The sequence below is a fragment of the Pediculus humanus genome, genomic scaffold (assembly GCF_000006295.1).
Source record: "Pediculus humanus corporis 1103172108194 genomic scaffold, whole genome shotgun sequence".
NCBI classification, from domain to species: Eukaryota; Metazoa; Arthropoda; class Insecta; order Psocodea; family Pediculidae; genus Pediculus; species Pediculus humanus.
In genome coordinates, this window is record NW_002987764.1 from 93,214 (window position 1) to 116,118 (window position 22,905).

Genomic DNA, 22,905 nt, shown 5'->3' on the forward strand with positions numbered 1-22,905 from the left:
ATGAGGTATCCGTGAAAAATCGTCGTGAAAAAACTGATGATGAATACCCAGTACCGTAACTAGGATTTTTTATTTAGTAAGTATGATGATTAATCATAATTTATACCCTTAAAAAATTCAACGGGAGTAGAACTAATCAATCCATTAATTATTTATTTTTTTTCCAGGTGATGACGTATCGTGCTGATGACGTATTGTATTGATGACGTATCGTGTTGATGACGTTAATAAATAATTAATACTAAAAAAGAAGAAAATTTTTTTTTATACACGAGGCGATCGGAAATCAAAAAAAAAAAAAAAAAAATATGAACGTGAAAATAGATTTCGAAAAGGTGAGTAGAAATAAATTTACGTTATTGCCACGATCCCGATGTCTACGTACACGTTCGTACCCGCCCCTCCTCTCTCCCCTTTCTCTTTATATAATTTTTTTTTCGTGTGGAAGAATTTAATAAAAAAAAATTAAATAAATGAAATTTTTTTTTTTTTTAATAAATCGAGGTCGTTTGTGAATCATTTGATTCCGATTTACGGCCCACATTTTTATTAAAAAAAAAAAGTAATAAAAAGTAATAAATACGGTAATAAAAAAACATAATAATAATAATAATAAAAAATGCATTTTAATTATGTTTGGAGAAAGTTATTCATGGAAAAACTAAAGACATGATTTTTTTTTTGGCCAAATAAATGAAAAAACCCAAACAATAAAAATTTTTTCGTTTATTTAATCTATTAAATAAATTAAATATAACGTTTTTTTTTGTTTGTTTGTTTAATTGTTTGTTGTTTGTTTCAGGTTTTTTTAATTATCATTTTTACATTTTACTATTTGACGACAACGTTTGATTCGACAAACGCGTGAGTTTCTTTTTTTTTTTTTACGTTATTTTATCCGTTTTTGTTATCATTCATTAATTGAAAAAATTCATTTTGTTTCAGAGAGAGATCCATACGAATCGTTAAAAGAAAAGTTTCACCCTCGGTTAGAATTCATTTGACGAATGGATTTTCCGGTGGAAATTATGCGAGAAAATACAGTTACGGTAATAAACCGTTTCCGGTTAATAATCAACATCCTCGAGAATATTATCATAATAGACCGAATAAGAAATATTTCGGTAAAAGAGATGGAAGAAACGGTTCGAAAAATTATGCCAACGGTTACAGAACGTGGGGGCCTCCTAATAGGGGACACAATGGAAAATACAATTTGAGAATTGATCAGGGTAAAAGAGGAGTTCAATCGCCGTATCGAAAAGATCCATATCCGTTCGTGCGAGATCCGATATATAAAAACGTTAAGAAAAGACCGCTGAGAGGAAATCAGTTGTTGCAAAGGCCGAAACCTCCGAGAGCTCTGAACGAATTCGACGACGATTATTATTTTCCGGAAGAAGCAAACAAAGTTGACAACAAACATGAATTCGAGGCGGCGGATTCGAAATCTAAAAAAAGAAGAAAGAATGTTCCGGAAATATACAAAAGACCGGAATACAAAGGGGGGTCTCCATCTTCTTATCAGTTCGGTGATAAAAAACCGGGATATTTTCGTAAGAAAATAAAAGATACCGGTCCCGCGTCGTATGGATCGTTTACCCAACAAACGAGCAACAACAACAACGATGAAGATTACAACGATGACGAAGCGGAAGGTTCGCAACAAGTAATAATAAAAAATAAAAGAAAAAGACCTAAAAAAAAAACAAATTTAAGAAAGAAGAATAAAGATGAAGATTATCAATCGGAACAAATCGGAGAAGACGGAAATGACGGGTATCATCAGGCATCCTACGTCGACGATTACGATCCAACGGAAAGAAGTTCGAAAAAACAAAGTAAAAAATCATCGTCCTACGAAACAAACGAAGAAAATCAAAAAAATTACAGAGCGAAAACACAACAACAACAACAACAACAGCACTTGAACAACCCTCTGTCATCGACTCCGGAATCGCACGCTGGAAATTTTAAACAAAATTCACAAGACAACAACTCTCCATTCTCCCCATCGTATTCACCACCGTGGTCTCAAGTGGTAGGTTCGACAGCTCAACCTCCAATACCCTCCTCCTACAACACCATAAACAGGTACCAACTACCACAGTATCAAAATCAATACCCTCCAATCAACAATCCTCCACCCAATTCCTATCCCTTCCTATCACAAAATCCACAATACAACAACTACCCTCAAAATCAATACAATTACCAAACTCAAACTAATCAATTCGGTTACAACCAACAACAACAACAACCCCAAAACTATTTAAACTCGCAACAAATACAATCATCGTCCACTCAACAAACTAATTATTATTCACCACCACAAGACAACACTTATAAAAATTTTATTGTTAATTCTCAATACGGTACTGCATCGTCACAATCAAACGATAATCCACCGCCATCTATCACATCTTCTTACGCTTATCAAACGTTTCCGACAAACGGTTTAGTAAAAAAAAATCCCTTTGAAGGAACCGAAAGTTTTTACAACAACAACAACAATAATTACTACGTTAAAAGCCAAAGTCTTAGTTATCTCGATAACAGTCATAAATACAGCAGTAGTACCCGTTTATCAGTGCCGTATCAAAACTCTCAGACAAAAATCGCTTCGGATGATGAAAATGATTTTTTAAAAAAACATCAAAATCTTTATAACAAGGGAGTTTCCGGTATTCCGATACAGGGTGACGGATACGGTAAAGATCCCCCGAAAAAAGATTACGATATCGGTTACGGGGATTTTCAATTCGACGAAAATCCCACGACGTAAATTTTTTCATTCGCGTTCGCGCGCTTATACCTCAATCACGTGACCCGCCCGTTTGGTGACGTTTACGCGATTTATAAATACTGTTGTTGTTGTTGTTGTTGTTTTTATTGTTATTATTGTTTTTATGTATGTAAATAATTTTTTTTTTGTGATTGGTTGTTGTGTTTGTTTCTGTTTTTGTTTTTTTGTTGTTTTTTAGAGTGATTTTTATTTTTAATGTTATGATCGATTACTTAATTTATTTGTTATTGTTATTGTTATTATTATTATTATTATTATTATTGTATATTTATTTGTAAATACACATTGAAAAATAAATAAATTGAAATTTTTTTTAAATTTTTAAAAAATTTTTTTTTTTAATTACACCTAACTTATACGATTATTTTACGTTTGACCGATGCGTAAAGAAAATTTATCCGTTCTTTTTTTCTTACGTAAGATAAAGAATACTACCTTCTAGGAATACAATGGCGTGGCTCCCAGTTCTGCTCCCACGATGACCGGAATAGTTTCTGTTTTCCTGTTCCCCACATCCTGGCTATTTTAATTTCTAAATTTCTGCACTTCAGCTTTTTGTCTGCTTCTTTGGCTGTCTGGTGTGTTCTTCCGACGGCACGGATACTTCAATCAGTTTACACCACTTTTCCGTATTGTACTTCAGGATGACATCCGGTTTGTTGGCCGACGGCTGGGATTTATGATATACTGAAAGTGAGAATTACGAATGTATATTATTATGAATTATTAAAGTATATTATTTATTGTTATTTAAATCGTTGCGCACTTACCCCCTCACTACCCCCCAAAAAAAAAATTCAAAAAAAAGATGGAAAAAAATTTAATTTTTGTTTTGTTTACGTTTTTTGGTGTTGTTATTGTTTTTGTTTACATTTTTCGGTTTTGTTTTTGTTTTTGTTTACAATTTTTGATTTTTTCGATTTTTTTTTTTTTTTTAAATTTTTTGGATTTTTTTTTGTTTACGTTTTTTGGTGTTGTTATTGTTTTTGTTTACGTTTTTCGGTTTTGTTTTTGTTTTTGTTTACATTTTTCGGTTTTGTTTTTGTTTACCTTAGAAAAACATAAGAATGAAGAGGTTCATTTTTTTTTTCAAATTCCGAGTGAAAATGGGGGTGTGGATTAATAGGTAAAATCAGGTGTACAAAAATTTTAAATTAATTATTAATAAATATTTTTATTAAATCACTTTTATTTTTGTTACAAAAGTTACATACTATTTGTATATTTAAACTTAAAATAATGTAATTATTACAAAAAAATATTAAAAACTAATTACATCACAATAAACTAGACTTAATTACAAAATTTTTGATATATAATTTATAAATAAATCATTAAATAAAACTATTAAAATTATTTAAATAAGTCGACATGACGTAAACGCATATCAACCGTTGCACACTACCTTAATTTTAAAAAAAATGTAAATAATAATAAAATTTAAAAGTTTTGTTTAATAAATTTTACAAAAAAAAAATTTTCCTTTTATATGAACGATGAATAATAAGATTTTTTTATTTTATTTTAACCTGCGTGAGACGATAAGTCAAGTTTCCGTGATCCCGCCCCACCCAGCCCCCCACTCGGGAGCCAAGAACATTAATGATTTCCCCCCGTAACGCCTACGCCCGTCGTTGAATCGCTCCTGTCAGGTGTTAACTGTACGAATGCGAAGTTCTCTGCGATGACGAGCGATCCTCGGCCCGCCGCGACCCCGCTCGCGGTAGAGGACGAGTCTCTCGGCCACGAGATCGAGCGGGGGGAGTTCCCGACAGAAAGGAAACCACCTCCGACGCGACGTCCCTGTACGCCGTCGCTACCTTGTTCAGAGACGCCTTTTGGAGCTGGATTGCCCTCTCGCGAAGCGGCCGCGATGTCACCTTCTATTCGGTCCACACCGGTGCTCCGTACAGAGCCAAGGAGTGAACGACCGTCGCGTACAATCGCCTGACCCTCGCCCGCGGACCCCGCAGGTTCAGCATCAGGCGCCCTAACGATGCGCTCGCGGCTCGGATCTTCGGTCCGAGGAGCGCGAGGTGTTGCCCGAAAGTGAGACCCGAGTCGAAAGTCACTCCCATGTATTTGGGCGTCCTCCCCACCCCGATCCTTACTCCCCCAGACGACAGTGCCGGCCGTTTGGAAGCCTATTCCTCGGACGGTGGAATCCGCAGGCTTCCGTCTTCGGCAGAGACACCCGGAGTCCGAAGCTTCGGATGATCTCCACCGTCGCGGAAAGTCCCGTTTCCGCACGATCCCGGACCTCCGGCCACCCGCAACCGGTCGCGAGGAACAGGATGTCGTACGCGTAGCATATCAGAGAGCAACCTTCCGGAAGGACGGTCCGGGCGAGAACGCAGTCGTAGGCGATATTTCAGAGGAGCGGTCCGAGAACCACCTCTGGGGCACGCCTCAGAAAACGCTCGCCGTTTCCGTCGTTCCGTCCGGCTTTTCGTACGAAATCTTCCTCTCCAAGAGGAAGGACCCTATCAACGACGCGAGATAATCGGGCACGGACTTCGAAACCAGTCCGTCCCGTATCGCCGACCAAAGAACGAAATTGAACGCGTTTTTCACGTCTGTCGAAACCGCGATCGCGACTCCGCCCCGGCGCAGAGTTTTTTTGATGACGTCACGGACTCGAACGAGCGCGTCGATCGTCGAACGGCCCGCCCGGAAGCCGTACTGATTCGGAGAAAGGTCGTTCCTCCCCCGTCCGCCCCCATGTGACCGATTATCCGCGACGCAACGACGCGCTCGAACAACTTACCCTCCACCTCGAGAAGGCAAATCGGCCGATAAGCGCCGAGCGTCGACGGGTCCCTACCCGGTTTTTCCAGCAGCACGAGGTTCGCAAACTTCCACTGCTTCGGAAACGACGCCTCTTCGAAACACGCGGTGAAGAGCGACGAAAGACGCGAACACATCACCCCGACAGACCTGCTGAGGATCCGATAATGCACGCCGTTTGGGCCCGGAGCCGAGCGCTTCTTGAAGGCCGCGTCGAGGAGGATGCGAATCTCCCCCTCGGTGACTCGATCGCGTTCGCGGTTGAAGGCGAAGTCCGCCAGAGGAAACGCGTAGGACGCGACGCGCGGTAAGAGCTCCGCAATGACTTCGGCGAGGAACTCCCTCGTCATGCCAGCCGTCAGCGGCCCCGACGAACTCCGTAGCTTCTTAGTCACGATGCGGAACGGAAAACCCCACGGATCCGTGTCGACCTCGCCCAGGAGCTCCTTCCAACTCTCCTCCTTCGAACTCCATATTGCTCGGCGAACGCGAACCCGCGAAGCCCGCCACTCTGCTTTAAGTCCCAGCAAAGTCGAATCGGTCACGATCTGTTCGTAATCTCCCCCGCGGCGGAAAAGTTCGCGTTTTCGTTCTCCGAACCGACGATGGGCGAGACAGGACTCCTTCCACAGCTCTCCTATCCCGTCCGTCCACCAGTATTTCGGCCGCTTGCGCTCGTTCGATCGCGAACCGACCCCCCTCATGCACGAATTCGATATTCAATGCAAATCGCCCCGGATCGCCCGCGCCATCTCGTCAGCGTTTTCACCCCCGAAACGTTGGCCCTTCGCCACGACTACACGGCGAGACACTCGACGAGCCGCTCTTCATCCATCGACCTCAGGCTCCACCGGGGCGGAACGATGATGCGAGGACCGCCGGACCGAGAGGCAGCCTCCCCCCCCTAACTCCGAGGAGCCCCGAACGAGAACGCCAGGTAGGCGTGGTCGCTCAGGGACTCGAAATCGGAAAGGACCTCCCAGCCGGAGACCCACGCCGCGGCCGCGACGGAAGAAACCGTGAGATCGATTGCGGATTCGCCAGTGGCCCGCACGCACGTTTTAGCCCCCCTCTTGTTTCACACGACGAAATGACGCGAATCGAACGATTCCTTGAGAAGTCGGACGCGCGCGTTTTCACGAGACATGCTTAGCGTTGAAGTCGCCGCAGACGAGAGTGGGACGAGACTCCCCCCAAACCGATCGATCTTCCTCGCGTGCTCGTGCAAGAAATTTTCGAACTGGCCGACGGGACGATTCGGCGACGCGTAAGCGGACGCCAGAACCGCGTTTCCCCATCCGACCAGAACTTAATCCTCCCCCCGAGACAGCTCTCGAGGCCTCGGCGTCCGACCCGAGTTCGAGAATAGTATCGCGCCGTCCTCGGAACGGAACCAAAAACCGTCGCGGCTATCTCCCCTTTTCGGAACGACGTAGGGTTCCGAAATCATGATGACGTCGACCTCACACGCGCCCACCTGATTGAGCAAGAGATCTTGCGCTCCCCTGCAGAGAATTAAATTGACTCGGAGAAACTTCGCCATGCTCACGTCGAACTCTGGGCAGAGCCTTTCGTTCTCGGCTCGCACGAAGAAGTCTCTTGCGTCTTACCCTCCTGCACCCCAGTCGCACCCCAACGGATGGCTTTGCCCTTGACCGAAGGCGCCGAACACGAAGGACCGCCCAACCGGTGATTAGCCGGACGGCCGGCCTTTGCGCACGCCGCGCAACGAATCGAGTTCGCGCAATCGCGCGTCCGGTGCCCCGTCCCTCCGCACCTGAAGCAACGTTCTTGCGCTCCCTCTACTCTACCCTTGAATTTGGGACACCGCGCGCCCAGGTGTCCCGGGTTGAGGCACCTGAAACACACGGCCTTTCGGTTCGGCGGGAGAACCACCCGCGCTCTCACCCAACCGACGGTCACCTTGCCCGCCTCGAGGAGGACGGACGCGGCGGCCGCGAAAACAGACGCGAACCCTAATCGCGGTCGTGCACCCCCTCCGACCGGAGGACGCACCAAAACGTCGGAAATAGCGGGACATCCGACCGCCCTGGACAACGCGAGAGCGACGTCGTACGACGTCGCGGACTCAGAGGTCGACCCTTCTTGCGGGGCACGTCGTCGTGACCCCCATCGGCCCCACGACCTTCGAAAGCTCCGCGGCCAACTCCGCCGCCTTGGCCGCTCTGTTTTTACCCTTGATTTCGAAAACCCTCCCCCCGTTCGCGGACGAACGGATCCTAAGGAAGTCGATTCGTAACTTTGCCAGATCCACGTGATCTCTCGCGGCGGCCAAGTCCTCCGCGAAGTCCTCCGAAGGATTTGGTATTCTCGTTCCTGTTCAACACCACCGCGGCCGCACCTCCTTAGCAGGAGCGGATTCATCGATTTTCTTTCTCTCGCCTGCAGCGACGCGTTTCGCACGCTTTCCCCCCTTTCGTGGCCGCACCGCGATGCAAACGCCGGCATAAACGACCTCGTGGGCCGCAGTGACATAGGCGAGGTGACTGCGGCCCGGGACGCAGTCACCTCCCTCGCGTTCGCGCTGGCTTCCGACACGGTCGTCTTTTGCGCGCCCGCCATTCCCCCCGTCCCAGAAAAAGCCCGGTTCACCTCCCCCGTTTTTTTTCTTTCTTTAACTTTTCGATCTGGCTCCGAGCCAGAGCGAGTTCCTTTTTCAGTGCCGCCACGCGGGCGCCGCCCTCGGAGTCCACGACTCTCCTCGCGAGCTAACTCTATCCCCTCCCTCAACATATTAAATTTCACCGTCTATGGTTTATCGTCGCCATTTTTTTTACGGAGTACAAATTCCACATTGGAATATTTTAGATTCATATTAATTAGTTATATAAAAATTGACTCTAATTCGCGTTGCGTCGGGGGGGGGGAGCGGAGGGGGGGGAGAAAATGTATTTATTTTAAAATTGTCATGCTCGATCACCGCAAAGTCGTAACTTCCTTATTTCGAAATTTAGCCACAAAAATTTTTGCCAACAACAACAACAACAATTTTTACATTTGTAACAAAAAAAAACTAACACTCTAATAATTATTTCAAAAAAAATTTTTAATTTGTTTTTCTTGACTTTTTTTTTTTAATGACTTTAAATTAACAAAAAGAAAAGAAAAGAAAATTATCGATATTTTGGGTTGACCAAACAATAATAATAATAATAATTTTTTAATAAAAATGGCGTCACGTCGTTAAAAAATACAAACGATTATAAACAATATTTTGGGTTTGCATTCGGTCACTTCCTACATTTTCGCATGAAATATTATTATTATTATTATTATTATTATTATTCTATTGGATTATTAAAAAAAAGAAGAAGAAGAAGAACGAAATGCGTTGAATGAATATTACAAAAAAAAAAATTATAAACCGAACGGATGTTTTCCTTCTGGAAAAACCGCAACACTTACTCCAAAGTGTTCCAGGTTAACAGTAAATTTTTTTTTTATTATTTCTGACTGTGGTATTAATCGATATTTTTCATAACCCTAATTGACACACACACACAAATTATTATTATTATTATTTCATTTTTAAAGATTTTTATCTGTCCCACATGGTGCGATTTCCAGGATGGATTCTTCTTTTAAATTTCCTTTTATTGAATGTGGCATCACGGCTCCCAGTGCTGCTCCCACGATGACTGGAATCGTTTCTGTTACTTTACTCCTCTCATTCTGGCTATTTCAGCCTTTTGTCCGCTTCTTTGGCTGTCTGGTGTGTTCTTGTTCTGGTGTGGCACGGATACTTAAATCAGTTTACACCATTTTTCCGCATTATGCTTCTCAGGATGATATCCGGTTTGTTGGCTGGCACAGTTCTGTTAGAGTGGATTTGTTGGTCGTACAGAACTATGCATGAACCTCCTGTCGTAACCGGGCTTGGAATGTGGTCGTACCACTCCTTGGGTAATCCGTTCATTCCATATTCGCGACAGATGATGTTCCAGTGGAGTTATTGACAAATTTTATTGTGTCTCTCCAGATATTTATGTTTTGCCAATATCGGGCAGCTGGAAATTAAAAGGTCGATGGTTTCCGACTGCGATTGACAAATTCGGCATCTTACCTTCTCATAGTTATGAGTCTGTAGTGCTTGGTTTTGTACAGCTGTAATAAACACTTCTGCTTCAACCTTTAACTTACCACGCCTTAACCAGTTGTGCGTGCTTTTCTTGTTCATGTCTGAAGCGTTTACTCTTTTCAAATATTCTCCATGCAACTTTTTCTGTTCCCACTTGCTTTTAAATTTTTTTTGGGGTTGGCTTTGCTATTATAATTTCCAAGCTGTCTTTCCTCCAGTTCATGTTCTTAATTTTCGTCTACTATTTGCCGCGATCTTTTGAGAACTCCTCTTTTTGTTATTATTTCTTCCATTATCACTGTTCGGGCTAAGATGGAGTGCTGTTGATCGGACTCCATGTATTTTCCCATGCCAATTATGGCATTCTGGTACGCCGCTTCTATTTGGCATAGCCCTCTTACCCCATCTTCCCGCTAACGTACATTCTGTCTATATCAGCTTTAGGATGCAACGCACCACTCTTTGTCAGTGTCTTTCGTGTCCTTCGATCTAGGTGCAAGATTTCCTCTTTCGCCCAATCTACGAGGATAATAATAATATTATTATTATTATCATTGATGAATACATTTTAGGTTTACTAGAAACGATTCCTCGGGAGCGGATTCACAAATTTTTTAAAATAATCATAAAATTGCCTTTTGGTGATTACGTCACGGGTTCCCTAAACGTTCCCTTTTTACCCCCCTCGCATTTAAACGATTCGTTATAATGATGTCCGGTTGTTATCTAAAATGACGTCGTGCTTAAAATCATAACAACAAACGACCAAAAAAAGAAACTTTCTAAAATAAACGCAAAAAAAAATTTTTACTTACGGTTCGACAAAAAAAAAAGAAAATTCTTTTTTCCAATTTAAACGATATTTTTAACCAACACGGCTAAAACCAAAAAAAAAAAAAAATGGCGGTCAGGGGAAAGGAAATCCGCAAAATAAATGAACCGTTGATTGTTGTCTACACGCACCCATCCAGGTTACCTGACATAAACCGCCACAATAGGCCTCTGTTGTGGAAGGGATCCTGCAATAACCGCCGAAAGAAAAATAAGGTATAAAAATGAGAATCGTCGACAGTCTATCAGTAAATTCGTTCAAATATTCGATCAGCTGAGAAGCAAAATGGATTTCAGAATTTTAGTAAGTAAATCAATACAAAATATTTTATTTATTATTATTATTATTATTATTATTATTATTATTATTATATATGTAAAAAATCAAGCGACTGGAGAAAATCTGGACAAGCAAAATCGACAAAGGCTTGATGATGATTGTATAATTTTTACGAATGAATGAGAAAGAGGCACAATGGTGACGCTATAATTTAGGGAAAGATTTGTTTAATTAAATATATATAAGTTATAGCCTGAACGAATATTTATAGTCTATAAAAACTATATATGTACGACACTATAGCGCTATATTTAAATAACAAATTATATGCATGTATTTTTTTTTATAGCTGGTTTCCTGTTTCATCTCAGCTTCGATCAATTTTTTGGGTGTAGAAGGAGGCGAATCGTAAGTTGATTTTTAATCACATTTATGACATACGATAAAGCTTAACTTTTTAAAATGAATTTTTTAGCTTTTTGTTTCAAATTGGAGGGCATGAGATTTAGGGTCAAATTACTAATTTGTTTTTTTTTCCAACAGGAAAATAACTTTAGAAGTACCAGCTTTACATGGTGTGCCAGGACAATTAAGACAACACTCGCATATGGTATATAAACTAGTAAAGGTTCCGGGGAAAAAAGAAAAAAGAAGTCATAGCGATCATCATCACGGACATCATCACGATCATAAGGGACACGCTAAGGTGGAACATGTGGGTAAATTTGAACACGTTCACAAGCACATTCACGAACACAAGGGTGAATTGAAAACGGCTCCACTTCATCACATTCACAATCACAAATACGATGGTTCCGTGGGTGTCGATCACAAGCATCACGGATATGTCGATCACAAATATCACGGAGCTGTAGATCACGGACACAGTGGACATGTTGGCCACGGACACCAAGGTCATATTGGACACAAACACGAGGGTCAAGTTGGACACGGTCACAAGGGACACATCGGTCACGGACACGAGGGTCATGTGGGACACAAACACGAAGGTCACGTCGGACACGGTCACAAGGGACACATCGGCCACGGACACGAGGGTCACGTTGGACACGAGCACAAAGGTCATATCGGTCACGGTCACGAAGGTCATGTCGGACATGGACACAAGGGTAGCATTGGACACAAACACGAAGGACATGTCGGACACGCACACGAAGGACACATCGGTCACGGACACGAAGGTCATGTCGGACACGGACACAAGGGTAGCATTGGACACAACCACGAAGGACACGTCGGACATGAACATAAGGGACACATCGGCCACGGACACGAGGGTCATGTGGGACATGGCCACGAAGGACACGTTGGTCACAATCACAAAGGACACATTGGTCACGGTCACCAAGGACACGTCGGTCACGATCACAAGGGACATATCGGCCACGGTCATGAGGGTCACGTCGGACACAAACATGCCGGTCACGTCGGACACAAGCACGACGGTCACATTGGTCACTACAAAGGCAGCCATCACGGAAGCAGCCACGGCGATTACGCCGAATTTTCTGAAAGCTCTCAAGCATACGCCAGCCCTCCGTACAATTCAGGTTATTACGAAGACGGTGACAGCTACGGTCATTTTTCTGAACCTCTTCCAAAAGTTGGTGCATCTGAACCCATTCAAGAACAATCTCAATCCTTTCCGAGCACCGTGAACAAAAACCAACAAGGAAATTTGGAATACTCATCCGGAGCTTCGAATCCAGCCCTCAACGCTCAAGCTACCAACTTAGCCGATTTTAACCCACTCGAACAAACATCGTTAGCCGGAATTGACATTGTTGCCAAATCTTTTGGTAAAGATATTGGTGAGCAAAACAGAGCAGAAGGTGAAAATGTTGGCGAGAGAATTGGAAAACAAATTCCAAACAATTTCTTTTCCATAGAGGGTGAACTAAATGCCTTCAAAGATGGCCTCGCCATTAATCCAAAAAACAACCCTTATCAAGTTTACGAATTTCCAGGCTATTAAACAGCCTTTAAACTCTCACACAAGTCGTTCACGTAAAGATTTTGACGTCATAACATTTACTTATTCGCGTCATTTTCCCCTGACGTCACGGACGCCATTTTTCTTTCCCCCCCATCTCTCTCTTTCTCTTCGTTACTTTCAAGTGATAAAAATTTCTAAAATTTTATTTTCTCCATTTACGACTGCCATATTTTTGATCTCTTGTACAGACAAACAAACTTTTTTTCTACTTTGTTCCTTTTTTTTTTTTATTTACAGAACGACAACTTTTGTTACCAAAAAAAAAAAAAAAAAATTTTCCCCATCGTTACCTAATTGTTACTACGTTTCATTATCATAAAACGAGTTATCACACGCACACACGCACACCAATCAATTTTTTTTTAGATTTTATTTTTAATATCGAGCACAATTATTATTATAATCAATGAATTGATTGAATGATTGATTGATTGATTAATGCACTTTTTTACGTTTTTTTTCTTATTGAAAAAAAAAAATTGTTTTTGTTATGTTTTAATTGTTTTCAAAACATGGTTTTGTTTATTAAAAAAAATAAATAAAAAATGTTTTTTTATTTTAAAATTGTTTTTCTTTCTTTTTTTCCCTGCATGACGTCATCAGTGTTGCCAACATTTTTTTTAAATTTTTCAAAATTCTTAAAAAAATCAATTCCTTTAAAAAAAACGATACAACGTCACAAAAAAAAATTGTTTCAAAAAAATGTTTTTCGACGTCAAATTAAGAAAAAAAAAAAGGTTGGCAACCCTGAAACATGATCCCATATTTTTTTACCAGTAATTTTTCCATTTCAAAAAAAATTCTCTCTAAAAAATACTCTAAAAAATGCACGAGAATAAGATAAAAAAAAGAAAACTTCAACATCGTTACCGGAAGTGGTTATTTAAAACAAAAAAAAATCAAAAACAAGAAATTAATTTCAAAAAAAAATTTTTTTTTAAAAGCGATATTCGCAAAGTGAAACTAAAAAAAAAAAAAAAATTATGCGCGACTCGTTATATGTATTATCTCCACGTTTATTGTCTCAACTACCGGAAGCCATCTTGGTTTTTTTTTCTCTCTCACGAATGATAAAAATGATAAGCGTGCATCTGTAATTTATCTCGACGAAACAATAGAATACTTTTACTTTCGAACCTTCTCTTTCATCGTTCACGTTTTCCGCCACGTTAAAAAAATATATATAATCAGTACTGCCAACTTTCCGGAGTAAAACTTAATTTCCATCTCCCCAATTTTTTGAATATATCGAAATTGCATCAACCAACAAAGAAACAAACAAAACAAATTGTGGTTTTGTTTTTTAAAAATTTAATTGAAAGGCAAACATTTATAACGAACCATTTCCGGTTTACGTTTCCCGCGTAAATTTAAATTAAATAAAATGGCAACTGAAAAGTTATAATAAAATTTTTTATAAAATTATAAAACTCTTCATCAACATCCGGTTACATATTTCCTCAGATTTTATTTTAATTACCAACATATATACGATAAGTCAATCCTGATTTGTCATTTTTCCTTCGAATCTAGTACCACTTTTATTTTAAAAAAAAAAAAAGTTAAACTTCTCCGGAAGTAATTGAAAACTATCTTTTTCTTTTTCTTTGATGGCTTTCACTAAATTTATTATCGTCGTGAAAACATTTCGATAAACGTACGCGAATCAGAAACAAAAAAAAAAAAAAAAATGGCGCCGTTCGTTTTTTTGTGTTACTTTCGTCGCTATAATTTTCATTTTTTTTATAGCGCTATTTTTTGTATTAGTAACAAATAATAATAATGATAATAATACGTGTGAAAATTTTTTTCTTTTTTTTTGGGGTTTTTTAATTTTTACAAAAATTTTCCTCCTTTCTTTTTACTTCCACCAAAACGAACACACATCGGTTTACTCAAAAATTAAAACCACGACAAACGCAAACTTAACGGACTGCAATAATAATAATAATAATAATAATAATGATAATGATAATGATAATACTGATAATAATGATAATAAATTATGAATAATTTAATGAATCATTAATTAAAAAAAAAAAAAAAAAATTTTTAAAGAACCGGAGTCGCAATAAAACATCTGTTTGTTCGTTTGTTGTTCGTTTGTTTTTTTTGCAAGTGTAAACGTGTAAATAGATGCGTACTAACCTTAACCGTGCACTTGATGAAGTGGCAGAGAAAGTTAATTTTTTATTTTTTAATTGTCATCATATACGGACTTGAGTTTTTTTTTCGCTGTTACGATATAAGAAAAGGAAACGACGAAGGTTATTCAAAAAGTATCGGAATCATTTTCCCTTCCCTGCCCCCCCCCCCCCGATTGAGAAAATCCGATTCCACGTCATTATTAATTAATATTTATTTTACTTTGACGTGGAAGGAAGAAAAAAAATAAAAATTATGATTTAATTATTATTTAGAAGTGACCTGACGTACGACGAATATCGTTACTCGAAAATTCATTCATTCATTCATTCATTCCCTAAATGGAAAGTGAAAATATAAATAAAATTTTTTTTCTTATAGCAGGCGACGAAAGTTTTGAAAAATATAAAAATAATTAAATGACACGTGGTGGTCACATCATAAAAAATAACGGATGAAAATTTTGTGGGAAATCGATTTTCATTTTTTTTTTAAAATACATGTCGGTCGCCATTTTGATTTTAGCGGTAGCCATTTTTTTTTTCCTTTTTTTAATTTAACCGCGTCGTGATTTTTTCTTTTTTTCTTTTTTCGGTTTTTTAAACCAATTAAATCGTGCGTGAAAATTGAAAAATATGCGACCGTTATTTTAAAAAAAAAAAGAAAATAAAAAATATTTCCTTTCTACTTCCACTTTGTTTTCACTCTGGTCCCCCTTCCTCTCTCTCTCTCTCTCTCTCTCGTAACTTTTTTTTTTGTTTCATTTTTGCTTTCGTATTTTCTTTACTAAAAAATTCGTTATTATTAAATATTAAAAAATTAATTTATCGATGAATCGTTCGATATATCGTTTTATGAAACAAAAAATTTAAACATTTGGCAAGGTCGTATTCGAATACGTTATTTCAAATTTTTTTTTGTTTTTTTTCCTTCCCCCATCCTTTCTCTTTATCAATTTTCCTAACAGACGGAATTAAATTCTTATCCCACGTCCGAATAATCTAATTCCACGACGCATTCACTATTCACAAAACCTTTCATTTCATTTTTATCTTATCATCTCGCGAATAAATTTTTTACGATTCCATAATAATTTCATTTTCGTTATTATTGACCGAACAACATTCCAAATACGTTAATGTAGGTCCTTACATTCTCGTTCTAATTTTTAAGTCAATCAATCAGTGAATGAATTAATCATAAAAAAAAAAAGACGACAAAACAACCAACAACAGCAAAGACGAAAAAAAAATGATTTACAAAAAAATTTTCCTACGGTTTATACAACCACGTGACTTATTTTAAATCCTACTGGAGGAAACGAGAGTCGTAATTTTTTAAATCAAAATTCTAATTTTTCCCCGTTTTACAAAAAAAAAAAAAAATGGCGTCTTGTGGCGTAGTCGTCACGTTTTGCAAAATCATTCAAAAAAAAACTTTCCCGCTTCTCTCGTGTTCATCGAGAGAGTGATTTAACAAAAAAAAAAAAAAAAAGATGGCTGACCGTTTTTTAAAACTCGTGCCGCCGCCATGAACTTGATAATAGCAAAAGAAGAAGAAGAAGAAAAAGCAACTCTTTTCTTTCTTTCTATCCATCTTCCTTCCTCCCCACCATTTTAATATCAACGCCAAATTTTGTCCTTAGAAAGAAAGATGATTCGGATTACATAGTTTGTGTACTTCAACCGTCTTATACCGATCGAATTCAAAATTATTATTATTAATAGTATTATTAATAATAATAATAATAAAATTAACCGACGACGACGATAACAACAACAAAAATTGTTTTTTTTAATTTTATTATCATTTCGTTTTGGATAATTCAAGATGACGGTCGCAAAATTGGTAATTTTCATTTATTATCATTATTATTATTAATTATAAATTTTTTTTTTTCGATTTTATAAAATTTAACGCGGTCGTTGTTGTTTTATAGTTATAGTTATAGTTTCGCGCTATAAAATTTAAATTTTATTATTTGTGAATTTTTTTTTTGCGGGTGCGTGCGCGTGAATTTCGTCGTTTTTTGGAAAGAACGAAAAAATTGGATTTTTTTTTCTCCAGCGTTTTTTTTGTAACGGATAATTTTTTTTAAATTAACAATAAGTAGAAATTAATTCATTATTATTATCATTATTATTGTTATTATTATTATTAATTATTTGACGGTTTTACTGGAAAGAGAGAGAGAGAGAGAAAATGATATAAAAGCTCGTTTGAAAAAAATTTTTTTTTTTTCGGTTTGATTTTAAAAAAATGAGTCCTGGAGAAAATTTTTTTTTACACATATTTTCATCATTATCATCATCACATTCGATCGTCGACGAAATAATAATAATAATAAAGTATTTATTAATAATTATTTATAAAATTTTTTTCCGGTTGATTTTTTTTTTTTTTTTACCGTTTTCGTGAATTTTCCAAAATTTTTTTTTATTTTTGTTTTTCCGGGGTGATTTTCTCGCGTGTTCGATATCCGGTGCGCCCTGATACGTTTTGAAAAAAAATATTTTGATAAAATATACCCTCAGTTAATATTTTTTTAATAATCACCGCAATAATTAGTTTTTTTTTTTTTTTTAAATTCCGACCCCGCGGCCGCCATTTTTCTTTTTTTTTCCCCCGTAAAAAGAATGTACGCTGCGGTCGTTTTTTTGTTTTTTTTTTTTAAATTACTAAATTAATAATTAAGTTATTTTTTTTTTAAAATGAATATAGACGGCGATGATAATTTAAAAATTTTCGCGGTTAAAAAAACAATTTAAATTTCACTCGTTTGAAGAATAAAAAATAAATTAAGTGATAAAATACGGGTAAAGTAAATAATTATCATCGCCATTTTTATTTTCATTATTATTATTATTTTTTTTTTTTGAAAAGGTTGGCTGTCTGAACTAAAGTATTTTATGATTTATCATTTTAAGGAAAATAATTTTTTTTTTACTAAATTCGGTCTAATAAAACGCTACCTTTTCCTTGTACCCTTAACCATACATCCTTTTCTCTGTCTCTCTCTCTCTTTCTCTTTTTCTTCCATTTTCTCTCTCTTTTCCCCTTTTTCTTCCTTTCTCTCTCTCTCTCTTTTTTCCTCCTTTTTCCTCTCTCTCGTTCTCTTTTTTTCTCCCTTTTCCTCTCTCTTGTTCTCTTTTTTCCTCCCTTTTCCTCTCTCTCTCTCTCTCTTTCTCTTTTTTCCTCCCTTTTTCTCTCTTTCTCTCTCTTTCTCTTTTTTCCTCCCTTTTTCTCTCTCTCTCTCTCTCTCTCCCTTTTTTTCTTTCTCTCTTTTTCTCAATGTCTTTTTGATCATCCCTCTGTCTCTCTTTCTCTTTTTAAACCCTTCTGCAAAGATCTCTAAGCACTTTTGAGTATTTCTATTACTTCAAAACACCATGTTTACTCTCGACATTAACGACGACGACGAAGAACAAAACACACACGCATACACGCACATGTGAATGACGTACAAATATCATTATCATCATTATCATCATCATCATCATCAATGAGAATTACATTACATTAAATGCCATTTTAATCAACAATAATAATTTTTTTTAATGATCACAACCGCATAAAACATTTTCGCACGCGCTTAAAACACACTTCGCAAATCCGAACTTTTTTTTTTTTAATTTTTTATCGTCTGCTACCAGCAAAAAACCATCGAACCCAGTCGCGAATCATTTACTATCATCATCATTATTATTATCATTACTAATAATATTTATTTATTTTTTTTTATTGATTTTCACTGAGTGAAAAAAAAAAAAATTAAAACAAGGTTGGCCAACCTGCAATTTATCAACTCCATACTCGGTATATAATTATGAACCGATTAAAAATAATTTAAATAGAGCATTAAAACTCTTTAATTGATTTTAATAATAATAATAATAATAATAATAATAATAATAATAATAATAATAATAATAATAATAATAATAATGATTTATTTACTAATTACTTTTCGTTTTCTTATTATTAACTTTTTCTTTTTATTAATTATTTCCAAAAAAAAAAAAAATTATCCGGGATTTTTTCTCAAAAAAAGGAATTGCCAAACTAGAAAAAAAATTTCTAAATAAAGCTTTTATAGTAATTTTCTAGCATAATTATAGACTATAAAAAAATTTAAAAAAAAATTTTTTTTCTTTCCATAATTAACTCATACGAAAACGGAATGATTTTTAATTTTTTTAATTTTTTAATTTTAATTTTTTTATGGAGAAAATTATTATTATTATTATTATTATTATTATTATTATTATTAATATTTTTTGCTACAGTTAATTATTATCTTATACTTCATAGCAAATGATAAAAAAAAAAAAATTTAGAAAGTGAAAGAAAAAAAAATAAAAAAAAAACTTTCGACGACCGCCAAAATTTAAAAAAAAAATTTATATTTTTATGATAATTGAGTCGTTTATAGAGTTGACAAAGACTATAAATTGCTATAAAATAATAATAATAATAATAATAAATTATTACCTATTGATTCCGTGTACGTTGTTAAAATTATTATTGTGTTAAATATGACTATATTATTATTTGCTATAATTTTATTATATAGTAAATCGATCACGTGCATTACACAATTGGTCATTTAATTTTATCATCATCATCATCATCATCATCATCATCATCATCATCATCATCATTATTATTATTATTAAAGTAAAAGTGTATAAAATTTTTAAATGCGCCCCCCCCCCGTTCGATTTAATTTTTTTACCGGGTAAAAAAAATTACGAATTTCAATTTTTTTTTTGTTTTTGTGAAAGCAAAATTAAAAAAAAAAAAAAAACTTTTCGTGTCATCAGAAATAATTTAAAATTAAAAAAAAAAAAATTTTTTTTCCGGATCATAGACAATAACTGAAATTTAAAAATGGCGCGCTTTTTATATATTTTTTTTTTTTTTAGTGGCATAAGAATCGTAAAGACTAATTTGTTCATATTAAAATTTCTTTTTTTTTTGTAGCCACGACAAACGGATAAACACGTATAAGTACAAACACATATTTACTTTCTCTCTCTCTCTTTCTCTGTCTTTTTTCCAGTCTTCCTTTCTCTCTTCCTCTCTCTTCCCCCCTCTTTTTTCCATTTCTTTCTCCCTTTCCTCCTTTCTCTCTCTCCCTCTCTTTTTTTCTTCCTTTCTTCTTACTTTCTCACTCACTCTCTTTCTCTCTGTCATTTTTCCTGTCTTTCTTCCTATCTCTTTTTATTTTTCTTTCTTCCTCCCTTTCTCTTCTTCTCTTATGCTTTCTTCCTTTTCTTTTTCTTCCTCTTTCTTTCTTTTTTCCTTCTTTCTCTCTCTCATTTTTCCGTTTAGTTTACCTATTCTGTCAATATTTTTATACTAACTTTAAAATTTCCCCTACAATTTTTTTTTTTTTATTCAATGACGACGACGACAATGACCATGACGACGAGAACGACAACCGTGAAGACGACAAAAACAAACAAATAACAAACCAAAAAAAAAAAAAATTTTTTTTTCGTAATCGTTAACAATCGTTCGTTTGTTCTTTCGTGCATTTCATCTCTCATGTCGTGTATTTAGATAAATTTAAATAAATAATATTAATTATTTAATTCGCCTATTAAAATTAATTAAATAATAATAACGATAATCATTTTTTACCGATAAAGAGATTAAAACAAACAAAACAAAGATTTTGCTACGATTAATACGAATTACAAAATCAAAATCCTGACGCTATCATTCCGGAAATGAACGCAACAACAATTTTTCGATTCTGTCTATTAAATAAAATAACCGGAAACAGTTTTGATAAAAATTTAATTGTCTTGATTTTTTTTTTCAGACGAGCATCGTTTTGATTCTTCTTGTTCTATGCCTTAGGATCAGTCATTCGGGAGTCAAGTAAGTAACACAAAATTTTTTTTCACAAACATCAAACAAAACTTTCTGATTCGAACAAACAACAACAACAAACTCAACAACCAATCAGAGAACGTCACAAAAAAAATCAATTAAAAACGTCCATTGAATTCTTAATAAAAAATAATATTAATAATGATATTATTTATGCCCTCGAAAAAATACATCCTACGAAAAAAAATTCACGTGCCTTATTACGTGAAACACGTTCACCATTTTAAAAAAGTTTACGTGCCGAAAATCCACGTCATCAAACACGAACACCATCATAAAAAAGAATACGATCATCATCATCATCATCACGAAGTGTACAAACGCGGACCGTATAGAACCTACGACAAATCTAGCCACGGTATGTTTATGTCACTTTGCCACGTGTTAAAAAACCGTTAAAACCGGGGCGGTGGGAGAAAAAATGATGATTTTCACGTGTATATTTTAAAATTTCAGAATATCCGGACGAATATTTACATCACGATTTTTATTACGACGACATCGAAAGCAAAAGTTTTAGAACTTTGGGAAAAAGAAAATCGAAACCTTGGAAATACAGGATTGGGGTAAGCGAACAACATCACGGTTGGAAAAAGGATGGAGACAATTCGGATTATAAAGATGATGATGACAATAGCGGAGAAGATGAAGATGATTACACAGGTTCGACTAGGAAATTACGTCATTAAACACGTCACGTCACGGTGTGTGTGTGTTTATTCATATATTTTTCGTTTCCACAGCGTATAGAAAAAATTATTATTTTAAAAGGCGTTCCGATGTGAGTGGAAGTGGTGGTGGTGGTGGTGGTGATGATGACAAAGACGTTAACAATCAAACAAACAATGAAAGAAAAGGAAAAGAAAAAAAACATAATGAAAAGGAAGAAGGAGGAGAACAAGATGATGATGAAGAAGAAGAGGAAGAAGAATTAGAAGAAGAAGAAGAAGCAGAAGAAGAAGAAGAAGAGGAGGAAGATGATGAAGAGGAAACGGAAGGAAACGGAAACGGTCGTAAAAAAAATTCACGGAAATTGACGTCATCAACTCTCAAACCTTTCGTCGATGGTCTTTTGATATCCGTAACTACGACAACAACTCAAAGTCCCCTTAGATAATCTCTCACTATATTTATTATTTACACGTTTGTGTGTTTGTTCGTTTGTTTGTCTCAAGCAAATAATTATTAATTATTATTATTATTTAAACAAATCACTTTTTGTTAAAATTATTAATTTAATTAAAATTATTATTATTTTTAAAAAATTTTTTGAATTATTTTCTTTTAACCTGGTTAGGTTAGATTTTTTTTTTTTTAAATTAATTTAATATTTATTAGTATATTTCTTATCAGTTGTTTTTTCCCCTCTTATCAGCATGTAAACATTGATATGTACCACGTGATTAAATGTTAATTTTCATTTAAATTCACAATAAAATATTTATGAATAAAATTTAATTTTTTGTTTTTTTTTTTAATTATTATTTCCGTTAAGTAAATAAATTAATATTCAAAAACGATATATCGAAAAACCAAAACGATATATAGAAAAATCAAAACGATATATCGAAAATCAAAACGATATATCGAAATCTCGAAGACATTAACTCGAAAATTTATTATTTTCGTTACGTCACAACCTTTTCATTCACTGATTGATACGTTTTAATTATTCAATACGCGGCAAATGGAAATTTTTTTTTTTCGCGTTTTAATTCTCGTGTAAAAAATAATTAATATTCACATTTAAAATATCATACCGTATAATAATTTTCACGCTCTAAAAATTAAAAAATTAATAAACGGTAATTAATTAATTAATAATAATAATAATAATAGTAATAATAGAATTTTTTTTAATTATTATTTTTTTTTAATAAAAATTTGACAGTGCAAGACGGTGAATGCAACGTTCATCGAACTAGAAAATTTCTCTCTCTCTCTCTTTCTCTTTCCCTTTTCTTTCTTTACCCATTTTTTATTTAATTATTTAACCGAAAAAAAATTATTAATGAAAGATATTAATATAATATTTAATA

At 36.0% G+C, this 22,905-nt stretch overlaps 3 protein-coding genes across 3 annotated transcripts; all 3 read left to right on the plus strand.

The window, feature by feature from the left end:
• Phum_PHUM425200 (uncharacterized protein) lies at nucleotides 1-2,785 on the plus strand (the record flags this gene model as incomplete). The annotated part of the gene is made up of 3 exons (XM_002429217.1): nucleotides 1-5; nucleotides 946-1,669; nucleotides 1,727-2,785. The coding sequence occupies 3 exons, from the start codon at nucleotides 1-3 to the stop codon at nucleotides 2,783-2,785; spliced, it is 1,788 nt and encodes a 595-aa protein (XP_002429262.1).
• An 8,024-nt stretch (nucleotides 2,786-10,809) lies between these two features.
• On the plus strand, nucleotides 10,810-12,799 carry Phum_PHUM425210 (uncharacterized protein; the record flags this gene model as incomplete). Its single annotated transcript, XM_002429218.1, has 3 exons — nucleotides 10,810-10,827; nucleotides 11,153-11,211; nucleotides 11,347-12,799. 3 exons carry the CDS (start codon nucleotides 10,810-10,812, stop codon nucleotides 12,797-12,799), a joined length of 1,530 nt encoding a protein of 509 aa, XP_002429263.1.
• An 8,427-nt stretch (nucleotides 12,800-21,226) lies between these two features.
• Phum_PHUM425220 (uncharacterized protein) lies at nucleotides 21,227-21,555 on the plus strand (the record flags this gene model as incomplete). The annotated part of the gene is made up of 2 exons (XM_002429219.1): nucleotides 21,227-21,260; nucleotides 21,323-21,555. The coding sequence occupies 2 exons, from the start codon at nucleotides 21,227-21,229 to the stop codon at nucleotides 21,553-21,555; spliced, it is 267 nt and encodes an 88-aa protein (XP_002429264.1).
• Between the last annotated feature and the right edge of the window lie 1,350 nt (nucleotides 21,556-22,905).